Source organism: Vanessa tameamea, chromosome 19 (genome assembly GCF_037043105.1).
Source record: "Vanessa tameamea isolate UH-Manoa-2023 chromosome 19, ilVanTame1 primary haplotype, whole genome shotgun sequence".
NCBI lineage: Eukaryota > Metazoa > Arthropoda > Insecta > Lepidoptera > Nymphalidae > Vanessa > Vanessa tameamea.
The window spans coordinates 1,316,685-1,333,662 of NC_087327.1; the positions used below are offsets into that span (position 1 = coordinate 1,316,685).

Consider the following 16,978-nt stretch of genomic DNA (forward strand, 5'->3'; position numbering starts at 1 on the left):
TTCGTATTTTTGTAAAATCTGATTTAAGGTAAAAACTTTAAGCCTTATTTCCCAAAAGTAAAATATTGGCGCTTCAGCCTTTCTTCCTTTCCAATGACTATATATTTATTTCCTACTCTCCTAAGAAGAATGCTTGCAAATTCCCTCCACGCTAATCGAATGCGAAATACCCGTAAGTCAGAATTTCACCTGACACGCGCAGGTCTCCTAACGCTGTTTTACTTAACCACTTTATTGACTTGATTTGAACCTGCAACCTTCACTTCAGGTCCTATTATCTACTGGATCATCTCGGTTCCGTTTTCTGGAAAAAAGTAAAATCGTCGAACCGTAGTTGATTAATTTACAAAATACAAATGGTTCGCCTCAAGGTAAGTGGTCCCCACTTCCCATAGAGATTCAAGTAAGAAATTTTGACCATTCCTTTCATCTCTAATGCGCCACCGATCTTAGAACCTGAGATGTTATGTCTCTTACGCCTGTAGTTAGCTCACTCATCCTTCAAACCGGAATACAACAGTACTGAGTATTGATTTTTGGCGTTAGAATATAAGATGAGTGGGTAGTACCTACCCAGAGAGGTTTGCACAAAGACCTACCACTAAATAAAGCGTTCAAGCGTTTCAATTTCAGCGAATTGACATTTATGTCGTTTAAGATATTTATAAAAAATTAAATGACATATATATATATATATTTTGTAACAATATATATTTATGAACTGTTTCAATACATAAAATAATTTCGGATAGTAATTAGGTTTTCATATTATATAACATCATAAACATACTGGAAGCAAATAATATTTCCACAAGAATGCAGTCACGATCTAATACTAGCATATGTAGTGAAGTTTCACTAAGCCCTACCGACAAGTATATCGTGTAACTTTTAAAACAAAACGTTCCTGAGGTAGGTTCAATTGTGAATTTTCATTTCGGCACATAGAATTACACCACAAAGAATCGCTTATAAGGATGGACTCAAATATAACTTTCTTCCCCCGTAGCTGAATATTCAACGGTGGTGTAGACAGAGGGGTATTGTCAACAGTTTGTGTGTTTAGTGCCTTTATTGTGTTGCAGTGTTGGCAGCAATTGCATGTTTTATAAGAAAAATGTGCACTATGCTTTATGAATAAAACACTCGACTCTTGTTAAGTTCCAGAATATAAATTAGCATACCGTATCTGGTTTATAATTATAGGATAATTTTCGAATTAAAAAAGAGGTTATATTTATTAAGATAAAAAGTATATATTCAAAAGCCGATAATTGTTGCGACCCAGGCAAGCACAACTGAATTATCATATGCGTAAGTTTATAATTCCTCGGCGGTGAAGGAAAGATTTAAAAAAAAAACCTGCATATGAAACCATCCATCAACGCAAATATACGCTGCGTGGTGGAATAAGCTTCAAGCTTTCAAGCCTTAAGAGAAAAGGAGGCATTTGTCCAGCAGAAGGAAATATATAGGTTGTTATATTTGATTTTATTACGTAAGTATTTTTGCCCTGAAAATTGAAAATTTAACTAAACTTGTCGAACGATTATGCTAAATTAAAAATATCGATAATTTTTCAAAATAACATTTACCAATAATTCAAACGAATACGTATCAAGTGAATCCATTCGTTCATTCGATTCCGATATTTCTGTCAGTTTTCGAAATTGAAACGAAGTCCTCTTGCAAAGGTTTTTCGTGTACAATTTTACAAAATCAATTTCGACAATCGCGTTAACATGTCATTCGCGAGAAATGTAATTGTGTGAGTATTTCGTTCGCTGTTTTTTTTTTTGTGAACCCATACGAATTAATGGGTGCGTTTTTACTGACTGAAGTCATTACTGATGTAAATTATCAACGTAAATAAGTCTTCAATGTACCAACATTGTTTATTAAATAGTAGTTTTTTTTATAACTAGCACTACTGGAGTAAAACATCAATTGAATTTGTAGAAAATATTTTTTTGGTCACGAGCTCGACAATAGCTATAAAAAAAATAATGAAAATCAGTGAACAAGCGTAGGAGAAAAAGGTAAAGCAGCGTTCTTGTAGGAATGACTGATACGCCATTTTGGTACGCGTATCCTGTAAATTGTATAATTATTATAGTTAATGTCACATACCACATTGTGACATTTCACAATCGTGTTTTGCGTTGAGTTTCTTCTCACAGAATAGCTCCACAGAACTGTTTCAACTTTAGCCTTTATCTATTTATATGAACATACATGGTATAATAATGAGGATGATATTTTCTATATCATAATCAGAAGCATTAATAGCATTTTATATTACAGGTATAATTCAGAGTAATGTGATTATTTCATACAAAGATTATACAGCATTTTTTTTATTTAATACTGTTCGAAATAATATTCTAGAGTATGAACCAATTGCTAGTAAGAATCAACGTTGTCCATTGACAATAGCTCTATAAGGAACATTAACCATTTTTTACATCATCAACTCGCCTACCATGGGCACTCAGGCGTTACAAACAGATTAAAATGTGTTTTTCCTGTTTGCTCTAGTCGCATGTTTATATGTTTGTAGATCCCAAGGTTCTGGGTTAAAATTCTTTTAAAAAAATCCCTCAATGATTATATTTTGATTGGCAGTATTTATACTCCGTTGCCTCAAAAGCCACGTCAATGTCATGCTGGAATTCCATCCGAACGAATTATCGTTAAGAGGTAATACACAAGCTAAGCACAAGTGCCTGAATGCAAGCAATTTTCATGTGACCTCCCTTTTCCATCAAAAAAATTTGTAATAGACCTTCTTAGATACCTGGGCTTTTGCACACATGTTAAGACGGGCGTAGTAATAATAACGAAAATACCTACATTAAAAAAAAAATCTTATTAATTTCAGTAAATGTTTAGCATAAAAGAATGTACATCGTTTAACTTAACAATACAGTAATCTATTGTAGAAAAATCAACAAAAACATCAGCCGTATTTGTATTCAACTAAGCAAAAACCCGTGACTGCGGAAAAATAACTGACCTCGGTAATTTCCGCCATAAGCTTTAGCTTGGCTAGCTTAATTAAAAATCCGCCTATATATATAAATAAAATGCAATATTGCGTCATACGAATAACTTCGTATTCTACACCGATAACAACAAAGATGCATTGGGGGCACTGACCCCATGGGCTATGGTCGTACCCAGTCCTTACACAAGTGACAAGCTTAAAAAGAGGGACAAATAGGAATATCAGTTCTTCCTTAATTAATTTGGGGCATTGCTACTATTTAACAGGAACTAATATTTAAAAAAAATGTCCGTAATTATACCAATACAAAGTCAGACATGGTAGATAGGAAACAAGACTGTTTGTGTAATCCTGTATCGACTTATAGGAAATATCGTGCACGAAAAATATAAGTTTTCGGATTAGCTTACAAATTGGTTCCTCAATTCGGAATAGAAGATGGTTTACAAAATGAATATTCCAAGAAAGGAACAAAGATCGTACCTCGATGACTGCTCGTTATTATTCGTATGTACTGAAATGTATTTGTGTCAATATTTGAACTCATTAACAGAATTATAAAAACCGATTTTTATATTTCTAACATCAGATATGACAAATTTTCATACATACTTTCATCTTCTGTTTAATTCAGGTAATTATATCATCATAAACGTCGTAGGTTCTTACAAAAATCTGCAGATATTTATGTGTTTTTGTTTTCATAATTGTTTAATACCATTACATTCAATTCGACTCTATTTATAATTAATTTAAATAAAAAAAAAAAAAACAAAATCTAAAAATATATTATGCGAAACGTGCTCGAAATTTAAATAAAAAGGTTAATGTATATACGAATAAGTTTTTATTGCATAAAACTATTAAATTAATATTCGATAATCTATATTGAGCTTCATCACCTTTAAGGCGTTTTATGAAAAATATTATTGAAATCATTATGATAATAATAATATCTCTATTGAAGAGGGGGACGGGAACGGAGACAAGAGGCTGAAGATGTTCTTAGGTGTACTGCCGATGCTTTCTTAATAATATTTAAGTCTAATTATTATACCTCGTTTGAAATGAAAACTTGTTCTCGTAAATTTTATTTTTGATATGCTTTTTATTAGCCTCACTTGAAACTAACAAAGGTAGTATGTTAACAACACTAGGAAGGCAATATTGACCTGCTTTAAAGTAGTATTAATTTGAAACTCTACAAATGTATGTTATTTACAAATGTACGATATTTGGTACTATTTCCATGAGCAGTGGCTAATTTTAAGAAATAGATACGAAAAAGATGTCCGGTGTGGTTGATAAGATGCAATCAATAACATTTTTAGGTTATACAGAAATTCACTTGTTAAATCTTAACAAAGAAACATCCAATATTATACATAATTTTAAATATAAGTAATATATTTAAAAAATATTTTTACAAAAAGTTATCGAATAAAATAAAAAAATATCTGAGGAAAAAACATTATATCTGGCTGATATTAATTGATAATGTAAGCATTGACAGATACTGAGGATTTCTAGTCAGAAAAACCCAATCGCATTTTTATATGCACCGTGGCTTGTATTCAGGACCTCAGGATCTGTTCCCTTATACCCACTAAATGACTAAACCATCGAGGCAGCCAAGCAACAATAATAAGAGGAAAGCAATCAGCCAAGTAACACCCCATAAATAACTTTTATAGTTAACATCTAAGTAACGTCTGTTTGTCGTATCGTTCAACGTGTGCCTTGTGTGAACATTTCTTAGAAATCGTTAATCCGCTTCGTGTTAACAATGGTAAAATGTCAATGTCAGGCTGTCAAGGTGAATTCAACGTTTCAAATAACAAACATGCGACAAAATACGTCGATATTCCTGTTATTCTGTTCGAACACTTGCGAGAAAGATGTTACGATTTTAATTGGAAAGTTCTAACCTATTTGTTCCATAAAAGACATATTATGTGACGAGAATTAACGAAGCAAAATTTTAAGTTAAAACGATGAAACGTAGATGAAAATGTCATACATATTGTACGTGTCGTTCGTGTAATATTAATTATCTGTGCTCCAAAGCTGGGTAAAGGGCTCTCGCTCTTGACACGTGCATCTGATAAATTAATTCTAATCATACATTAACAGCCTGTAAATATCCCACTGCTGGGCTAAGGCCTCCTCTTCCTTTGAGGAGAAGGTCTTGGAGCATATTCCACCACGCTGCACGAATGCGGCAGAATTTCGTTGAAATTAGACACATACAGGTTTCTTCACGATGTTTTCCTTCACAGCCGAGCACGAGATGAATTATAAACACAAATTAAGCACATGAATATTCAGTGGTGCTTGCCTGGGTTTGAACCCGAAATCATCTGTTAATTCTCATCATAACTAATGTTATAAATGTAAAAGTGAATATGTTACTCTTTCACAGCTTAACTAGTAAATCATCGATCATCATGATATTTTTCATACACGTTTAGGAGTTTAGGATAGGATACATTTTACCAGACACTCAGCCCTCACACTCAGTTCGAACCCGATTTTTTTTTAAAGTATAGCTACTACTTCAACACAAAGAAATTGTAAAGATTACTATTTTCTCTGCCAATTAAGCTAAATGCTTGTGCTACTCGTAGAAATGGGGTTGACAATAGCCAGGATCGAACCTGCGATTTTACATCGCGGAGTATGTCCTTAAACAATGCGCTATTGACGCTTCAATTAAGATTCACGTTTTCTAACAACCGTGACATCTAAGCTACATATATACATATATAAATGAAATATAATTCCCACTTATAGAGAATTCAGAATAATTTCTAATGCTTGTATTATTCTGCGAAATTGTTACGTAACGTAATATGCTCTGATGAAAACTCGAGCTTACTGGGACGCTTGTTTTCAATTTAGGTGAAATAGAACATAATCTGCAGCATAACATACTCTAAGAGACAATCATCGCAGAACGTGAGGACGGAAAATATAAACTACTTACTTGTTTGCTGACGGTACTAACCAATACGAGTCTTGTGTACTCACTCGCCCGTACATACATACGTACGTATATATATACATTTTAAAATTAAACGAGCTGAGTAATTACAGTTACATTGAGACGATATGCCCAATCGAAAGAATATGTTAATCATAAGAAGACGGGTTCAGACCCAGGTAGGAATCGATGAGTTTTTTTTGTGTATTTTCATAACGTGCTCAGCGCTGAAGGAATGCATTGTGGGGAAATTAAACCCGCATATGTCGAATGTAATTCTGTCAAATGAGTATATACAAACCCAAATTAATTGGTGATAGAGTTTAATGCATCGGAGTAGATACCACCCATTCATTACGTATTCTACCGTTAAACAACACTACTTAGTACTGTTGTGTTTCGAATTGTCAAAAAGACATTCAAGCCTAATCAACCTATTTCTCCTATTTTTCGTTTGGTTTTTATTGACTTATTAAATTAATAGTAGAAAAAAAAAAGTCGACACATTTAATAATTATTTTTTCAAACCCGTGATGATTATATGATCAACTACTTTTAGCTCACGGCTACATCCGCGAGTTAGGAGGACGTTCGTAGGTATAAGGTATAAAAAGTAGCTTCTTTTCCATTTTAGTGGTCGGTCGTCAGGTATTATAAAGTCTACGCGATGCCCGGGGTTCAAGCTTGTTTCATACCCAACTTCATCATATTCAGTTTGTGGTATGAACGTGTACAAACAGAGTCGCTTTCGTATTTATAACATTAATATAGAATTTGATCGATCGGCGACCATGAGTAAAATCAAATGTCCAACATTATTTGAATTTGGAACAATTAAATGCACTTCCAACTGTCATTTGTTCTGGTTTTTTTTTATACGAGTATGCGATCTAGTAAATAGGCTGTGATCACCAACGCCTATTGCACTAGAATAAATATTAACCATCCCTGACATTGCTAACGCGCCACCAACCTTAGGAACTAAGATGCTATGTCCCTTATACCTTGACACTATGACTTTACACCTGCTCACTCACCATTAAAACGACAACACAACAGTACTTTTGTTGGCGTTAGAATGATTTACTTATGTAAACACACAAAGCTATACGACCAACCTACCTACGCATACATACAACTATGTTACAGTAATAAACAAGACGAAATTAAACTGGCCGAGAGTACAAGCAACCAATTAAATATGACCCCAGAGTTGAAACGTAATTGAGAATAACAATTGTTTACAAATATAGCCCACTATGTCTAGTTCAGTTCATTATTAAATTGTTTTCGTCGAATCAATTAAGTTGTTTTAAAATCTCTGTTACTTGGCTTAACAAAACGTTCGCCTCTAATGAATATGGTCGAACAACAATATTAAACTATCAAATTATTAACATATTTGTTATATTTGCACTAGACTATACTATTGATAACTCAGCGATCTATACTTATCGTAATATATTTCCCATCGACATTTCACATTCAAGGATTCTCGTAACACCTTACTTGAGCATTCTGGGGAATACAAGATAAAGGCCGTCAAAGCGATCACCATGAATTCAATAATTCTTCGTAATACATAACGCGGGAATCGTACGAGTTGCAACATCCAGACCACCGGTGAATCGCCGCCAACCATCGGTACCGAGTACGAGGGAGACTTCACTTCACTTCAAGAAGTAAGTATAAGCTTATAACGCCAAGTTTCCGACTCCGCAAAGTTAAGAAATCATTCTTGGGGCAAGGTATCCGTTTCTATAATAAAAATCCGCAGATATTTTTAACTTTGCCGTTTCATAGATTCAAGTCATTTGTAAAAAATACATCGGTAAAGAAGGCATATTATTCGATACAAGATTATATAGATGATAAAAAAGCGTGGAGTTAATGCTTGTTGACTTCCAGGCAGGAGACGTAACATACATATATAATTGTATTTAACTAACATGACTGTAGTTTTAGATGTTGAAAAAGAGTAACTACTGAGTTTCTTGCCGGTTCCTCTCGGTAGAATCTACATTCCGAACCGATGATAGCTTTACTTTAAATAGTTTGTTAAATGACGATTCAAAAGTGCTTGTAAAAACCTACTTGAATAAAGTATATTTTGATTTGATATGATTTCATATGGGCAGGGTGAGGCATTTGACAGTCTACCTATGACATAAAAAAGCATGATAAGCCGACATTAATATCATAATGATAACTTGTTTTATAAATTATTCTTTAAACATCTGAAATTAAAATCTAACAAATAAAAACTTTCAATGGAATAAGTTTATGTTGCAATATGAAATAACTATTCTTTATTTAAACCACGGACCATGTTTTATCTCATCGACTAGGTTGTGAATACTTCATAAAAAAGCATTTTATTTACAACCTCTTAACATAGGTACGTATATTTCAATGAAACTTCCTAATCTCCTAAATAACTTCAAGGTGCACATCTGTCGTTAAATATTTAACCACATCAAAACGGCTGTATACGGCTCGCTGGCTTTAAACTGTGGCGTGCGGCTTGACCGTTTTGAATCCATACATTTTAACTAACGACCCACTAACTGGTTGCTTCGAACTAAATTACACTAGCGTACATTCCTTCTCTCTGTATGCCGCGCAACCGTCTATGTATATTATATCAATATTATGAGATTAATTAGTTTAAAATATCATTTATTTTTATTTTATACCAATGATCCGCTTTTGTTTTCTGTGTGCTTTGCATTTATTTATTGCTGATTTAAATATAGAACCTTTTTTTTGTTTGTAGTGGTAAAGCCACTGTAATCTTAAAAATCTACATTCGAAATTTAAAATTCAATAATCTTAAAATATGACACTTATCAAAGTTTTAATACCTATATAACCTATTTACTGACCTTTAAACAATAATTGCCGAGATAGCCTAGTGGTTAGAACGCGTGAATTTTAACCGATGATTTCGGGCTCAAAACCATTCAGGCACCACTGAATTTCATGTGCTTAATTTGTGTTTATAATTCATCTCGTGCTCGGCGGTGAAGGAAAACATCGTGAGGAAACCTGCATGTGTCAATTTCAACGAAATTCTGCCACATGTGTATTCCACCAAACCGCATTGGAGCAACGTGGTGAAATATGCTCCAAACCTTCTCCTCAAAGGGAGAGGCGGCCTTTAGCCCAGCAGTGAGAAATTTACGGGCTGCTAATGTAAAACAATAATTATTATACCACGTTTGAAGGTATGTTGTACATATTTCATTTATGGGTTTAAATCAACATGACTCAAAGTATAATTCTATGCAGATGACCATGGTCTGAAAACGTTTCAAATGCTATTTCGCACATTTCGTCCAGATTGCAATTAAATGATAGCTGAGAAGTGGGTTGGGAATGGCTACGTAGTGTGCAATTTGAAATTCGGCCAAATACTAAGCTTGTGTAAAAACTGTACGGAAACAGCAGATATACTTGTAAACTTCTATTTGCAATTCTTTCAAGAAGATTTTCAATGAAACCTAGATTATTTTATATAAACTCTTGTAATAAGGAACACTTTATTATAATCGCAACAAATTTTATTTTATTTTTCAAAAAAATATCTCATGTGCGTCTCGGGACGCCCGACAGAAGTGATAACTTAAACAAATCTAAGTTGAACTATTTAATATTGAAATTGTTTAACTTGCTCAAATCTTAGGAATACGTAAATTATATATTATATGTAAGGAAAGGTAAGAGAAAGAGAAGCAAGTCAGACTGGCGTCGTAACGCGTTACGTAACGAATCGGTTTATCTCCCATAAGAAGTTATATATTAAATACTAGTTTTCATTTGCGCGCGTTTAGAAGGTGGTTTCGACGTTAAGTGCCCTATGTCATTCAATTATTCCAGAAAATGCGTATGAATTATTTCCATGATGACCGGAGTATTTAAGACTTTATAGCGTTATAAACAATTACTAAACAAAGTTATTTTCGCAAATATAATATTAGTTAGCATTGTAAAACACAATGACAAGTCCGTCGGTAATTATTCGTTATCGCCCATAGACTGTAAGAAAAATGTCAATAAGATGTTTCGTCTTGTTTTTGTGAGTACAGATAGTCAATCAGAAGAAGTGTTTTAGTGTCTGTAATATTCAAAGTAGTCTCAAAGTCCATATACATAAAGTTTATATAATATTAAACTAAATACAAAACACTGTATACCATTTTAGTCGCTCAGAATATTATATTATAAGCTGAGCACTTCAGAATTCCAACGCTAGCTTTATTTGCATTCAAAAATATATTAATAAATTAAATTCCAACATTGAATTTGCATCTGACGTACAAAAAATATGTATATTTCAATTCTTTTATTACTCATTTCATTAAATGTAGTAATAAAAAAAATTGTATATTTACAGTTTTTCATAAAAAAGCAGCGTTCTTTTGTTTAAATTATTTGCAGAATGTAAAGGATGACAAAAACGCTTCGGTTTTTATCGTTCTATGTCGTGTGTGACGTCATTTACTGTAAAACAACAATATAAATTTAATATAATTATAAGTAACTATTTTTATTTAATTGGATGCATTTTATGTAATCGATAAAGATTTCAATTTCGTTCGAAATTCAAAAATTTGGTCAATGAAACTTCGCCATGCAAATAATTCAAGGATTTGTATGAATAATGTAGAAACATTATGCGATAAATTAACAAACTTAAAATAATTGACGTATTTATGACTTTTGTACTGTAGCAAGGTTTTAAGTGTCAAGATGAGAATTAATTGTCTCCGCAGCAAGAATTCCCACGTTTCGAAATACAAATATCAAATTTATTAAATTACATTTGAATTTCTTGTCAATTAATTGATATATTATGGGTAGAGAGACGGGCAAATGTGGCACCTGATCGTAAATGGTCACCGCCGCATGTAAATATTGGTGCTGTAAAAATATTAACCATTCCTTACATCGACAAATCGCTACAACCTCGGGAACTATGGTGCTATGTTCCATGTGCGACTAATTACACTGGCTAACTCACCCTTCAAACTGGGACACAAGAATACTAAGTATTTTGTACGTACTAGTGTGTTGGTACGCTACAAAGCCGTACCAAGTAAAAAACTTTTGAATATCGAACACATCAGGAAACCTTTCTAATTCTGTGGCCTAGTGTTAAAAGGGCTAATATCAACTTAATATACTTTTATTACATAATCCTAGTAGAAATAATGAACAGCTATTGGTTGTTTTATACGACATATGCCTTTTTACCCAAAAAAATAATTATTGTTTTAAATTATTAGTAAAATGGCAAATTGTGGTCTGAATTTTAACGTACTTTGGCCCTTATAGCACCAGGCTATTTAATGAATACTGAATATTAGCTCGATTAACATGATAGCTATGAACGTTCTTCCGCGACAAATTCCTTCGATAGATATTTACGCTCAAGCGAAAATGGAATTCGATCTGATACCTGCCAACTGTCGTTTGTCAACTAAGCTGACAATTACCGTACATCACGATTATACGGGATGCCGTCATATTAATTAGTTTAATTGATAACTGTCAAATTTACATATTCAAAAGCTTATGTTCGGTGTTAGGACAATGTGCGGACTGGGTGGGTACCCACATCAAGTATTATATCAGCAAAGGTTACATTAACAGCCTTAAAATTTCCCACTGCTGGGCTAAGGACTCCTCTCCCATTGAGGAGGATGGAGGTTTGGAGCATATTCCACCACGCTGCTCCAATGCGGTTTGGATACACATGTTGCTGAATTTCGTTGAAATTAGACACATGCAGGTTTCCTCACGATGTTTTCCTTCACTGCCAAGCATGAGATGAATTATAAACACCAATTAAACACAGGAAAATTCAGTGGCGCTTGCCTGGGTTTGAACCCACAATCATCGGTTAAGATGCACGCGTTCTAACCACTGGGCCCATCTCGGCTCTTTTAAGGGTGAGTGAAGCAATGTAACTCCAGGCGCAAGGGATATAACATCTTAGTTTCCAGAGTTAGGGAAGCATTGATGATATAAAGATGCTGGTAAGCAAGTAGAAAATTTGTTAACCTTTTCCAAAAAATATTATATTGATCGTTAAATAGGAAATTGGGATAATTGAACAAGACATATTTAAAGTGTAGGAATAGGTTATAGTCAATACATCGCCGTTGCAAATAGAAGATTTGCGTGTTTAGTTAGCATTATACATGGTGTTACCATTAGCTAGAAAGTCTCGCTTAAAAGCAGTGCCTGAATTAATGGCCGCCTTCCATTTCACAGTTTTTCCAACGAACCTTTGTAAAATTTGAAACCATTATGTGTTAAAAATGTTACATGTTTTAAAATTATGTGTGTTGAGGAATTTAATAGCTCGTGCTCCGTTAAAAACATCGTATCTTTTCGTAACTGTCAAATTTTGTATGAAAAAAAAGCAAAAATTAACTCCACTAACTTACATAATATTGTTATATAGGGTGAGTTGGGGCAAGATCGACAATGGGGTAAAATCGTACGGATCGAAGTTCCAACCGATTCGTGCATATTTTTATCTATTTTGTTCTCCAGACAATAAAAACGAATAAAACTGCTTCTATTGTCTAGAGAACATCCCTTAAAAGGTCATCGAATTAACTGGAAATTCGATTGATATGACATTTATGTTGGTTTAGTACTTATGTATTTAATTGGACATTACAAAAAATAACGTTTCCTCATTTATTGATATCGACGACCTCCGTGGTCGAGTAGTGTGTACACCGGTTTTTCATGGGTACGCCACTCCGAGATCCCGGGTTCGATTCCCGGCCGAGTCAAAGTAGAAAAAGTTCATTCGTTTTCTATATTGTCTTGGGTCTGGGTGTTTGTGGTACCGTCGTTACTTCTGATTTCCATAACACAAGTGCTTTAGCTACTTACATTGGGATCAGAGTAATGTATGTGATGTTGTCCAATATTTATTATTATTATTGATATAGATTAAAATGTTTTGTTTTATTATGATTATAAGTGAGCCAGTGTAATTGTAAGCACAAGGGACACAACATCTTAGCTCCCAAGGTTGGTGGCGCATTGGCGATGTAAGAAATATATCCTACAGCGCCAATGTCTATGAGTGTTGGTGACCACTTAGCAACTGGTCCATTTTCCCGTCCAACGATAAGTAGTTGGACGGTCAGACGAGCGGACGTGGTATAAATACCACAAAAAATAAATACAATATAAAGTATACGTTCATAGAAATGTTATCTTAAATAAACATTATAAAAACAAGTTTAGTTGAAATCGGAACAAGAATATTTCCAGATATATATTTGTGTTTGCAATTTATCTGCTCTCCTTATAAGTAAAGCGTGTTGAGAGAATGTATTTTCCGAAAAGAATTCAATGAAATTTTGATCTCTACATTCGCTATAGAGCACACGGATTATGAATAAAAGCCAGATTATGTTTCAGACCGTTACTAACAACGTCAAATAAAAAAATCAATTAGTAATAATAAGCTTTTTAATATGAGCTTAACCAAGAACATGTACAGGTTGGTGTATCTATATTGTCTCGGTGTATTGGCTATATGGTCGCGGATTCTGAGGTCCTGGTTTTAAACCCCAGGTCAGGCTGATAAAAAATATTGGGCTTTTCTATCGAAAATTTCTCAGCTCGGAGTCTAGAAGCGAGTACATTCCCGTGCCTCGGAAAATACGTAAAGCCTATGATCTTGCGTCTAAACTTTTTCCAGTCATGTCATATTTGCCATCCTATCGAATAAGAGTGAGGGAATAGAAACTGCTTTGTTTGCGCACACACTCGTGTCCATATATCCTGAGTTTTTGGCTAGTCTCGCTCGATTCATCGTCGTTGCTGAAATCAGTCACGACGAAGATTTCATCATCTTAACCGATAGTTGCAGTTTCAAATCCAGGCAAACACCACTTTATTTTCATCCGCTTTGTTTGTGCATATAATTCATGTCATGTTCGGTGATAGAACACATCATAAGTAATATCAGATGATAGTCAGCCACATGCTTATGATTGTTCATATTAAAACATTGTGTTCGAAATTTTTCCCTCAAAAATAAATACGTTAGTACAACAGTAAGATATTTATAAGTTCTTACTTTAATATTACTTATATTTAATTTTAAGGCACATTCCGAGTCAATAAATAAGTCGTCCGGAATTTATGATTTCAAATGCACTCATGTTTACAATGCTTAAGAATACCATATTTCGTATCATAACAAAATTAATCTTAACACTTTTTTTTATTATATAAGTTGGCGGAAGAGCCAATGGATCATCTAACGGTACGCGGTCACCACTTTCCAGACACATTAGTGCTGTAAGAAATATTAATCATAAAGTACATAACCAATACACCACCAATCTTCAGAGCTATGATGTTATGTCCCTTGTGCCTGTAATACACTGTACACCGGCTCACTCACCCTTCAAACCAGAACACAAAAATACTATATATAATAAGTACCTACCCAGGCGGCTTACACAAAATTCTACCACTAAGCAATCAACTTAAATTGTGTCGCCGCCTACATACTACAGATACAGACACACTCAAATAAAAAATACAAATTAAAGATAAGATACACCAAAGGCACGTTCCTACAACATGTCTGCGGAGCATCATATATAAAAAAAAAAAGAATTGTGAGCGTCATTATCAACATGAAAGTATTATCATTGTTACATTATTCACCAGAACATATAATTTAAAGGCCAAAAGCAGTCGTAATTATATCGTATAATTCGTAGTAGTTATTGTATAGTAGTAGTCGTACAAGTATTTTCTGCATACCCGTTTGAGTCATCAGATATTCTTTCACCAAATAGCAATAATGTCTATGGGTTGTGGTCATCCCTTATCATCAGGTGGCGCATTCGCCCGTCCGTATTCTCCTTACATAAAAAAATCTCGTTGCTTCATTGCCTGTTACATAAAAAAGACGCGTGTACGAAATTCGAATTATACCAGTGGGTCTCGCGCGAATCGCGTTTACACAAAATATTGACTTAGGATATTTCGAAACCTATAACACGTTCGGTTTTGGTTTCATTTCATTGTAAACTGCAAATCACTCATCTACATTTGACGCGAAAATGATGAAACCTTTTTTTAAATGATCGTTTAATGTCAAATAGTATACATTAGTTCAGTTGGAATTAGAGTTTGTCGATAACTATTTACTTTTATTTTGTTTACGTTTTTCATTTTTTTTTTCTTATACAGCCTTAGTACCGCTCTCTAACCGGCCAGTACCTTTTATCCTGTCTCTAAAATTAATCCTTTGTTAAATTGTAAGAATTTATTAAATTACAATCAAGAATCCTCTTTATTTTTCTGCACATCTACGGGTGGAGCTCTTCAACATGAGACCATAACCGATTTTTACGTGCAGCTATCGTCCCCTAATCGCTGGGACAAAATTCGGCTTACGCTGTTAATATATAAGATTTATACTATTGTAACCGATATATATAGGTATATAGCAAGCATATTTACTATATACTAATATATACATGTATGAGTTTGCTTAAATAAACGCGCAAAAAAAATTTATTCGTATATACACAAAGGCAAAGTAACACGAGTGGATCTCACTCATCGGAGCATCTATTTATGTATGAATAATACGTTTATTGATTCTGTAAAAAAAAAAACAATGTTTTCGTCAAAACAGTAAATTTGTCACTTAGGTTTAAAAGTATTTTTAGACTGATCGATGTTTTAAATGTTCGATATTCAAGCTCATCATCACTTAGTAACATATGTTATTCTAGAGATTTCTATATGAGGTATTACCAATTTTGAAACTGACCTCTTTCACAGAAGGCACCTTCATAATCGCCGTCCCTGCATTCGCAAATTGGGCCGTCATCTGTGCTGATACATACGCCGCCATGTTGGCAAGGATCGCGTCGCTCGCACGCGTCCCCGCTCGCGTTAGTGATGCGTGAACTCTGAAAACAAATGAGTTTTATGAACATTCTGTATAAATTCGTTTGGTCTTTTCAAAGCTAATGAAAGGGTTGATATTTTTTTTTGTTTTTTTTATTTAAATCTAACTTTGCACAGGTCGAATACCATTCTGCCACCACATGTACTAAAGCAGCGAGGCGGAATAAGGTGTTCAAAGTGTTGATGAGTGCCCAAAAATTGACAAAATGATTCAACGAAATCTTCTTCAATACTGTAATTCAATTTCGTCGTAAGATAACAAGGCAGTATATGATATAAGAGGTTCTTGACTTTTAGTAGATACTAATTAACAAATAAGACCTTGTGTCTTAAGTGTGCTCTCGTTCGTAAAGATTATAATAATGTTACGTTATATCCAGATACTTCGGGGAAGAAAATTATTTTTGTTTCAACGAAATCCATTGAGTACAAACTCAAAATATTCCCAAATAGACACACATGTGTCTATGTGCGCATGGGAATATTTTTATAAGTGATTATCAATAGTAGTATTTGCATATTTAATAATAATTAATACTATACAATAATAATACTAATCCTAAACCTTATCATCATTATATTTATAAGTTATTACTTAGATACATAATTCATTATTTTATTATTTTTTTACGGAATTTAGTTACCATAAAATAATATTAATCATTTTATGTGGTGAAAAATTATTAAATTTAAAGAAATTATTTTAGGCTTCTCGTGAGGAAACCTGCATGTGTAAAAAAACAATAACTTTATTGGAGCAGCGTGGTGAAATATGCTCCAAAACTTCTCCTCAAAGGGAGAGGAGGCCTTAGCCCAGTAGTGGGACATTTACAGGCTGTTAATGTTAAATGTTTCGGATCTGCGTGGTATATATGGTTAGAGACATTTATTTTCTCAAAAACTTTACATTTAAATCACTTACAGAGAAAATTACAGAACAATTTCTAGAAAAATTAAATTGAACAGGCGTACATAATATGACGAATATTATACTAACTTAATAATATCAATAC

The 16,978-nt window shown here is 33.7% G+C and overlaps 2 protein-coding genes across 5 annotated transcripts in view; one reads left to right on the forward strand and one right to left on the reverse strand.

Moving 5' to 3' along the window:
- LOC113397062 (neurexin 1) overlaps nt 1-16,978 on the reverse strand; it is a 180,004-nt gene that overhangs the window by 47,177 nt on the left and 115,849 nt on the right. For all 4 annotated transcript variants that reach the window (XM_026635207.2, XM_026635206.2, XM_026635205.2 and 1 more), the window contains exon 5: nt 15,826-15,967. In XM_026635207.2, the coding sequence (XP_026490992.1) occupies nt 15,826-15,967 (142 nt within the window). The remainder of the gene's footprint in view (nt 1-15,825; nt 15,968-16,978) is intronic.
- The window catches only part of LOC113397044 (probable methyltransferase-like protein 15 homolog), a 141,950-nt gene that overhangs the window by 932 nt on the left and 124,040 nt on the right, over nt 1-16,978 (forward strand). The window lies entirely within an intron of this gene.